Below are 10,816 nucleotides of genomic sequence, written 5' to 3'. Positions count from 1 at the left end.
ATACACATTTCGAAAAATAATTGGGAATGTGTGAGCGGGGCGGCCACAACATGGACGACTAAGGCAGCAGGTTGCTCAAATCATCCATCTTCATTTCAAATATCGATAATACGTGCCCGAGAGCTTTAATGAGTCCAGTAAAATGTTAGGATTTGAAGACCTTCCTTTCCCGTGTGGGACGTTGGACGGTCAACGGCTTCACGTTTTCTAAGCAAGCCGTTGCTGTTCCTCAGGTTATGCTGGTCCAGGTGGCAGCCGACCTCAAAGACGCATTCATCAGTTATTCATCACTGTATTCGAAATCATTTAGTTCTTAAATATAGAGAACTATATGTTAGAATTTCATATTATTATTCACAGGTTAAATTAGGTTTGGTGCTTAGGGTCTGTTGGCAATTGTTTGTATTTGCAGTGCTTTAGTGAATCATGTACAGAGGTGTGTTTTGAACAGCGAAACGCTGTTTGAGAAAGGTTCTAGCACCAGCTGTGAGTCGCATGTAAAATGTTATCATTCCAGCCCGTCCTCATCAACATAGACCAAGTGCGCATTAATCCAGAAGTCAAACTCACTGTTTATGAATGAAAGACGGGTTTACACACGACTAACAACTGATGATGTTCGAACATTTCTCGAACTGTACTTCGCTGACGCAACCCGTCCTCGACTCATGTCCATTCCATCCCAGCCAGTCCTCCAAACAAAAACCCATAAGTGATTCCATGCACCCGCCAAACCCCCTGTTTATGAATGAAAAACGGTTTACACACGACTCACAACTGTTGACATTCGAACACTTCCGGAACAAGTACTTCTCTGACGAATTTTGTTCGAACCACAACGCTGTAAATGCCTCACCCACGTACTACAAATACAAATAATCGCCAACAGAACCAAAACACCTAACCTATGCCTATATATGCACAATATGCTTATTATAATATTAATTTATATATGAGAAAATTTCTGTTTTGAATGAACACCATGTTAAAATTTATGAATGCGTCGGTGGGGTCGACCACTGGATGTAATGAACTTGAGTCGAGGACGGGCTGCTACAATTGCAAATAATTGCTAACAAAACCTAAGCACCTAATCTAACATTTTCCTAACTATATATATAGAACTCTAATATATAATAAGATTAATTAATATATATAAGAAAAAACTGTTTTTAATAAAAACAGAATACGTCGAAATTGACGAATTCATCTTTGGGGTCGGCCACCGGATGGACTTGCATTACCTGAGGATGGTTACGTTGTTTCACTAATAAAAACCGGAGTATTGGGGGATGAAGGAAAGGGGGGGGGGCGGCCGGATTAATAAGCGTTTAGCCATTGTTAATGAGGACAGGCTGTGGTGCGGTCGGTATCGTGGGAGACTGGAACTTATTAATGATCTCTGGTTCGAAGCCCCCACAGCCACTCATCATGTTTCAGTGTTTTTCTACTCTCGTGAACATCAGTTCGCGAACCGTCGTGTCGTGGCCATAATAATCGTCGTGTAATATTGATAATAAAACAATTTTACCCCAAGTGTTGCACCCTCGCGTGGGATGAACTGCAATGGTAAACACAGCAACACATAGGAAGTGTTGACGTATCAGCTGTGTGGCTCTTCGTCGCTTCATGACGTATACAAAACAGGGTACATTATCACCTTTTACAGTTTGCTACCATCCACCACCATCTACCACCACCACCACCCCCACCCCCACCACCAACACCTACTACAACCACCACCTACAATTCACTACCATCCACCACCACCTACAATTCACTACCATCCACCACCACCACCTAGTACAATTCACTACCACCATCCGAATACAACTTACCTTTAAGAATAATGTCACATTTTGCCGCGCAATATTATGTATTGAATTGCCCAAACCAAACCTAACCGAGGACCTACGAATAGAAAACGGAACATCACGTCAATTTTTGCGAGCCGCTGTTATTTATAGTACCTTATATTTTGACCGTTGCGATCAAAATGCGATTCGAGAAGACAGGTTGTTCATTTTGACCTCAAAATCACCTCCAACGGACAAGATATAATGTACTATTCGAGAAATCTGCCTAATTTCATAGCGGCTCACAAGCAACCACGTTTTCTATGCACGAGTCTGTGGTTAGGTTAGGTTCGGTGCTCCAGCAGGCATGCATATGTTACAAGGAGTCGCTGAGGGAGTAGTAGACAGGGTATGTACAGGCCCGTCGGGACCTGTTGGCTCTCAGGGGTATAAGAACCGGTACTGACGGCGCCAGAGACGCCTGCTAATGACACGTCCATATAACGAGACGTTTTTCCTCTAACGCTGATAACGAGGCGAAGTGCTGGCATCTTCTCCTGTTGTTGACTTGATAAGTTTTTGCACCTGTTCCACGTGTGTCTGGGTGGGAGACGGGAGGTTTTGCCTTGATTGGTTTTCAGAGTGCGGCAACTCTGGCAGCCTGGGGGTGATTATAATTATTGTGTGTGTGTGTGGGAGCATGTGATTATTGATTAAATAAATAGCAAGTAAATGGGAGCGTGTGTGGCGAGGCTGCCAGGCACACAGACATGTCTGCCTGAAAATATAGAATGCCCTTGGAGGCAACCCATCTGCCAGACGCACGACTCATTCTCTGGCTCTAGTCTCACATCGCGTAATGTCTAATTACTTTTTACTAATCTATTTAGTATATAATCAATGTATTTTTTTAAAGTTTCATTAGTATAATTAATAATTTGTGGCGACGTTGTGCTGTACGATCAACTCGGGGGCAGAAGGCAGCCTCCAGGTCGATCAATGATGTAGGCTTCACTTGTGCGTGAGCTGTGGTGGTGAGAGGCTGGGTGCACTGGGCTTCGGGCAAGCTCCTGTGAATTTTAGTTTAGTGAAGGATGCCATTGGATCTAGAGTCTCTTGTAGAGATTTGACCGCATCCAGCCATTGCTTGCGAAATTATCCCCCATCTCATCTCTGCAGAAAATTAAATCAGTGCGAATCAAAGGCTTGAAGAAATAATTGTCGAAGGAGCCGAGGTGAGCGACACGCGGTGTCGGCAGTTGCTGCAAGATGATGATGATGATGATGATGAGTCGCGGGTGTGCGATAGTGTTGTTGTGCCTGGTGGGGGTGTGGCCGAGGGCACGAGGGGGAGTGGCGGCAGTGACCAGTGCTGAGGATCCCGTAGGATGTGCGCCAGCGCTGGAGTACCTCGTCAAGCACAACGTGGCGGCCCACGAGCACCTCGCCCAGCTGCCCGGCCAAGGTGAGTAGACCTCGGCCCCAGGCAGGCAGGCAGGCGCGGCGCCCCCCCTGCCTGCTGCACACGCCCACTCCTGCACCCCTCTCTACACCCTCACGCCCCTCCGCCCACTCCTGCACCCCTCTCTACACCCTCACGCCCCTCCGCCCACTCCTGCACCCCTCTCTACACCCTCACGCCCCTCCGCCCACTCCTGCACCCCTCTCTACACCCTCACGCCCCTCCGCCCACTCCTGCACCCCTCTGTACACCCTCACGCCCCTCCGCCCACTCCTGCACCCCTCTGTACACCCTCACGCCCCTCCGCCCACTCCTGCACCCCTCTGTACACCCTCACGTCCCTCCGCCCACTCCTGCACCCCTCTCTACACCCTCACGTCCCTCCGCCCACTCCTGCACCCCTCTCTACACCCTCACGTCCCTCCGCCCACTCCTGCACCCCTCTGTACACCCTCACGCCCCTCCGCCCACTCCTGCACCCCTCTCTACACCCTCACGTCCCTCCGCCCACTCCTGCACCCCTCTGTACACCCTCACGTCCCTCCGCCCACTCCTGCACCCCTCTGTACACCCTCACGTCCCTCCGCCCTCTCCTGCACCTTAACACCCCTCCGCCCACTCCTACACCTTAACACCCCTCCACCCACTCCTACACACCTTAACACCCCTCCACCCACTCCTGCACCTTAACACCCCTCCACCCACTCCTACACACCTTAACACCCCTCCACCCACTCCTGCACCTTAACACCCCTCCGCCCACTCCTGCACCTTAACACCCCTCCACCCACTCCTACACCTTAACACCCCTTCACCCACTCTTACACCTTAACACCCCTCCACCCACTCCTACACCTTAACACCCCTCCACCCACTCCCACACCTTAACACCCCTCCACCCACTCCCACACCTTAACACCCCTCCGCCCACTCCTACACCTTAACACCCCTCCACCCACTCCTACACCTTAACACCCCTCCACCCACTCCCACACCTTAACACCCCCTCCGCCCACTCCTGCACCTTAACACCCCTCCACCCACTCCTACACCTTAACACCCCTCCACCCACTCCTGCACCTTAACACCCCTCCACCCACTCCTGCACCTTAACACCCTGGTATCCTACACCGGCATCAATAAGGGGCGGAGGAGGTCACCGTCCATTTCTTACTCTATTTAAATAATCTTGCCATTGAAGTTAATTAGGCCCGACAGCAGCCTACGTAGATTAATAATATAATATATGCAACAACAGCCTTAATTACACTTGTAGATAAACCTACATATGTCGCCATTAAAACCGGACGTTATATACACTCTCGCAAATTATACACACACTTTAATTCTTGATGTATTGCACTGCTCTTGCCATACAAATTGAGAGAATATAGTAGTAGCGTATTTCAAAGCATGCTCTGATGGATATATACACGCATCGAGCATGCACATGTATACACGCTCACACAGTATGTACACGCACACCGTATGCACAAGCACACAGTATGCATACCCACATACATTGTGCACATGCACACATACACATTGGGTCTCACGGCTGAGTGGACAGCGCTCTGGGGGTCGTAGTCCTAAGGGCCAGGGTTCGATCCCCAGCGGAGGCGGAAACAAATGGGCAGTTTCTTTCACCCTGGTGCATCTGTTCACCTAGCAGAAAATAGGTACCTGGTAGTTAGACAGCTGCTACGGGCTGCTTCCTGGGGGTGTGTGAGTACGTGTGTTAGAGAGAAATATATGTAGTAGACATAAAAGAGGAAAACAAATAAATTGGTTAGAAAGGCGGGGTCCAAGAGCTAATAGCTCGTTTCTGCATATACAAATAGTAATTACACACACACGCGTCCAGTACTCACACTCATGCACCCACATACATAGAATACACACGCTACTCACGCACTCGCATATACAGAATACACACACGCACCGTATGGATACTCAGCACTTTGCAGACTGATGCTGTGGAGAAGCAAACAATAGCCTATGCACACCTTCCCAGATATAGTTTGTTAACATATATGAATTTGAGTGTTGCCGCCGGGTGCGGCTAGTTTATTGTGCACATCATACTCATCCTGTGAGAGGGAGCGCAAAACCGGATTACCGAGGGTACAAAGGGTACCTTATCAGACCTCAACGGAGATGATTATATTAACAATTACATCTATCCTTTATACTTTATAATTAATTATACCTTCAGACAGTAACTGGGATTGTTTCACTTCAGTAGTTATGTATTTACAGTTAATCATTATAAATTAATTGTGTCTCCGCTTATATATAACTGCTTTAGCTATGAAGGTATTATAGGGTCATTGGAAAGCTGCTGTTTATTATTATTAGTCGTCACACTACACTACTTGCTTCTTAATCTCCTATGTCATTTATCTACTGGAAGCGAAATATGGATATTTCACTTCCAGTAGATTTGAAATATAAAATCCTTAGTAATAAGATGGTTTGCCATTTCATACAGCGTGAGTTTTTTATTTATCTCTAATTGGCTCAATTTGATTACAGTCTAAGATATAATGCTCTAATGTATTTAGTCATCCTCACACACCATACACACGCACACACACATTAACTTCCATAGTCGACAGAAACTAGGGAACAGTTGTTTTACAAATTGTGAAGCATTTGTGAATCACAGTTAGTCTTGAGTACATAATTTTGTGTATTATTTGATACCAATATTGGAAATACTGAAAAAAATAGACATTCGAGTTCGGATAATATTTATTTTTTTCAGATTTGGTGAATTACAGGATTATTAAATGTTTTATTTTCAAATTAAGGATTTATTCATTTTATTAGCCTCAGCTGAAGAACTAGGATACGGTAGCTAAAATTCGATCCTTTACATTTTGTTTACAAAAACGATTAGAATCAACCATTATAATTGGATGCTTGTGATGCACCCTGTGCCATTCTGTGGTGTGGGAGTGAGAATAATTCAGAGGCACATACAAGGCTACTGATGTCTTTTCTGTATGCCGCTGAGGCACACGGAGGAGAAATGAACTCGTCATTTAAGCTGAGAGAGAGAGAGGGTGTGGTGGTCGGTGGCTGCTGGCCGGGATGCCAGTTACACTTACCTGGCCAAGTTGGAGGGACGGGCAGGTACACGCTCCCTCTCACGTGGGACCACATAGGTATGCTTACAAAAAAACAAAACAAAAAACCCCACGCTGACACCTCTTAACCCAGGTCTAATCTTCCCGCGTCTTCTGCATATTTAATGTACCACCTGGAGACTGTGGTGTACAGGGGCAGGCAGTTTTTCCATTACATATTTTTTTTTTCGTCTTGACGTAGTTGGGTTCAGCTGCGCTTCGTGACCTAGTGTAATTGGATTTGAGCATAATTTGCCCTCGTGACCAAGTTTATTACATATTAATTTTGTGGTTATATTATTGGCCAGCTGTAACCTTGTAGCCTACCTATTGTAATGAGGTTACTCTGTGTAGGCTATGTGAGGCAGCCTGCCGGTTGGTAGTGAACCTCAATTTGGATTTTTCGTTTCATTTCTTAGTTGCAATAGTACCATGTCCAATTTTAAGTAGTTGGTCATAACTTTAGACTTTAGATGATAGTGTTACCTGTTTGGGGTAAAATTTAGCAATGTAAATGTATACTGTGGGCGAGGAACGTAAATGTGTGCAGAGGATCATAGTGTAAATGTGTGCAGAGGATCATAGTGTAAATGTGTGCAGAGGATCATAGTGTAAATGTGTGCAGAGGATCATAGTGTAAATGTGTGCAGAGGATTATAGTGTAAATGTGTGCAGAGGATTATAGTGTAAATGTGTGCAGAGGATTATAGTGTAAATGTGTGCATTGGGCAATGATTATAAATGTGTGCAATGTTTTTATTTGTATATTATTATTTTCTACCACAGACGTGGCCACACATTTACAATGCTAACCAGTATATATACATTTTCTTTTGTCCTCCATGGACAGGGATAGAGAGCTGTTTAACATATAATTCAGTGAGTTCTTGAACAATCAACCACAGAAGGTAATTGTAGTGCTTTTAAAATGCTAATTAATCTAACCTTCAAACATAAATACTTATATTTACGTCTGTCCAACATAAACAGTTCGAGGTGTCTATTTTTTTATAGTGTCATGAACGTGCGTTTACAAAGGTGAAATGCAATTCTGACCAACTTCCAAATATCCTGTATACATATACATATATACATATACATATCCACCTACATACACATACACGTATATCTCTCCTGCTTTGACAGGGTAAGATAGTTTTTATAGAAACTAGTGTGTTATTAAACACATCAACTGTGCAGTGGATGATAGTGTAAATGTATGCACTAGTGAGGTGACCTAACTGTATACAGTGAAGGAAGCAGAGCTTAAAACTATGGCCTCACACCAAGATTGCAGGCAGATATATATAAATCGAAGTGACAAATGTTACAGGCTGTATTCATCACGTTGCCACTTATCATTTTGACTCTAGACGCATGCTTGGGATTTTTGTTAAGAACTGAAGGCTCACAAGGCAATTCATGTGTACATGTGCTGGAACTGAAGGACCTCGCTACACTACATTTTAAAGATGTCCTTTTTACCGAGGGTATGGGTCCATACCCTCAGTGATATATATATATATATATATATATATATATATATATATATATATATATATATATATATATATATATATATATATATATATATATATATATATATATTGGTGTATACTGGCAGCAGGTTTTCTTTCAAACATGTTTCATTGAATATGACCGCATATTCTGTATTTATTATTTTCTGGTTTAGGGCTTCTATCCCTCTAACTATTTTCTTAGCATCAGGGCTTAATAGAAATAGGAGTTCTCCAAAACTCATTTTCGTACTTTTAAGGTGAAGAAAAGAAGTGATTTACTATAGAGTGTATTACACTTATTTGTATAATTTGCACGACGTTTCGAACCTCCATGGTTCATTCTCAAGTGAACAGATCTTACAATACTAGTTTCAACTAGTATTGTAAGATCTGTTCACTTGATTCAATGAAACATATATATATATATATATATATATATATATATATATATATATATATATATATATATATGAGAGAGAGAAAGAGAGGTGAGAGAGAGAGAGAGAGAGAGAGAGAGAGAGAGAGAGAGAGAGAGAGAGAGAGAGAGAGAGAGAGAGAGAGAGAGAGAGAGAGAGAGAGAGGTGAGAGAGAGAGAGGAGAGATAGATAGAGAGAGAGAGAGGGAGAGGGGGGGTCCACGGTTGTTCAACGTCCTACCAGCGAGCATAAGACATATTGCCGGAACAACCGTGAACATCTTCAAGAGGAAACTAGATTGTTCCTTCCAAGGAGTGCCGGACCCCCCCCCCCCACACACACACATACACATACACTCACACCAGGAAGATCTTGAATTGCTAAATCTTGTACAGTTTGAAAGTAATATAACCCTATTCATACACTCACCATAGAGTACGTATAGTTTCTCAAAGAATATTGGCGTATTCTCGACCTTTCTATTGTGCTCCAAGAATATTAGCGATGCCTCGGAATATCCTTTTTCATTTTGATCATATCAGCAAGCATATTCATATGCAAATGACAGCATCAGTCTTTACGACGGGCTCTTGTTTCCCCTCCCATCTATTATTGCCAGGTATCCATTACTTGAGTGCCGCTTCACTCAACTTGTACGAAGTTACTATACCGGTGAGAATGTCAACTTCTGTGTAAGTCTGCAAATGAAAGTTTAAAGGTTTGAGAGTTTAAACCTCAGGTCGCCCATCTATCTGTACTAAAAATAATCGCAATTCAAACCAGTCTAAATCTGTAACCCTCAACGTTTTGATAAAGTTACGGGCAGTGATGTGGTCTTTTTGTTCTTTCAGTAAAATGGCTGGTTCATATTAAGCCTGATAGACATTATTTCACACCGCGGCTTATAACTTAGTAGTGATGAAACTGGACAGATAACCCTGTTTTTCTTTAGCCTACAATACAGTTATAAACCACTCGAATGTATAAACAAAATGACTGAAGTATACATGTATAGGCTATTTATATTCAAAACCTTGGACTAGCATTACTCGCTTTAATGCTACGTAAAACAACTTCAGCACTGGCAATTATCTCTTCGACTAGTTACACATAACACTTAAGTAAAACACTTGCTTTCTGTCCCTCTTCCCAAGTGCTCTAGGTTGGCTTGAGATTGAGATGGAGCAGCATGACAACACCCAAACACCCACCATATTGGCCAAACTCGACCTCCTAATAGATTTTTTTTTATGATCACATTTAGGTACATGTGTATTTGTGCAGCTGCCCTAGACTATATGAAGGGGAGTACAGTGTGCCAAAAAGCTAGCTACGTGATGCTAAAAATCCCCATCACACAGGACGGTTAGTCAGAGAGTCATGTGATAAGTAGTCTGCACTGGCAAACTCTGGGGTGCATTATGAGGATATCATGAACGCAAGAGTGAATAAGGTAGCAGTGATGCTTGCCCTGTATGACTAACCATCAGCGAGATGGGGACTTTCAGTATCACCTAATAGAGCGTCGCATTTTGACGTATACTCTACCTAAGGCCAAAAGGTGTCGTATTAGAAAATGGTAGCGGCTCGCGAAATTGACATACTGCCCCGTTTTCTGTTTTGGGTCCTCTGGTAGGGTAAGAGTGGGGACTTTAGTACGACCGTTTCTTGACCTTGGGAAAAATTAGGAGGACGGGCTGTACAATCAGGCCGCTCGTGCTAGTCATCCTGTGGTCTATGTCTCTGGTAATGATCGTCGATTTAATTAATTAAATGGTTTAAGATGGATATTTATATGTTTAATTGATGTAGCTATCGAGAAGATCAACTTCTTATGTCGCCCCCAGTCACCAATCACTACTACATTATAGACTATATAAAAAAAATTGTTAAAGTTTTTGGAAAATTGTCTTATATTTACTCTCTCCTCTCCATCTCCTTTTCTCCTCGTATATTCTCCTTTATTTCACTCCTCTGCATATCTTATTTCGTTTACAAAACTCGCAATATGGATGTAAAGTAGCCTGTCTATCTACGTTACAATATCTTGTAAACAAATAGCGTATCCTCGAACATGACATGAGTATGTGTCGTTAATTTGTCATGACTAAATTATACATACAGTACTTTAGTAATAGTGTGTATCTAGGAAATAGTCCGAAATTCCTCCCTCCTCCCCCCACCCCTTACACTCACATTAGCTGAATAATATCGGCATAAAAATTACCGTGGCAAATTGGACAATCTCTGGATAGCCTAAAAAGAATTTGGACAAAAGAGCCGTAACTAACGTTATAGATAATACACGACATATGTGAGACCCTATTTTAAGTATGCTTGCTTCCCTAACATGGTAATGATAACTGAATAATAACTAAATGATAACGACATACAAGATTCTAAGATGAAATTAATTGCTTTGGACAAAGAAACCATATCCAAAGCAAGAAATAGCAAAGCAAGGGTACAGATGGGCATTAAAGAAACAAAT

At 43.0% G+C, this 10,816-nt stretch overlaps 1 protein-coding gene across 2 annotated transcripts in view; it reads left to right on the top strand.

Moving 5' to 3' along the window:
• Positions 1-2,817: 2,817 nt before the first annotated feature.
• Positions 2,818-10,816, top strand: part of dally (division abnormally delayed protein) — a 385,376-nt gene continuing 377,377 nt past the window's right edge. For both annotated transcript variants that reach the window (XM_045746425.2, XM_045746424.2), the window contains exon 1: positions 2,818-3,261. In XM_045746425.2, coding sequence (XP_045602381.1) covers positions 3,066-3,261 — 196 coding nt within the window. In that variant the 5' untranslated portion in view covers positions 2,818-3,065. The remainder of the gene's footprint in view (positions 3,262-10,816) is intronic.

This window comes from Procambarus clarkii, chromosome 21 (genome assembly GCF_040958095.1).
Source record: "Procambarus clarkii isolate CNS0578487 chromosome 21, FALCON_Pclarkii_2.0, whole genome shotgun sequence".
In the NCBI taxonomy this organism is placed as follows: Eukaryota; Metazoa; Arthropoda; class Malacostraca; order Decapoda; family Cambaridae; genus Procambarus; species Procambarus clarkii.
Note: the sequence above shows the minus strand (reverse complement) of the source record. Positions and strands in the feature narration are given on the sequence as shown.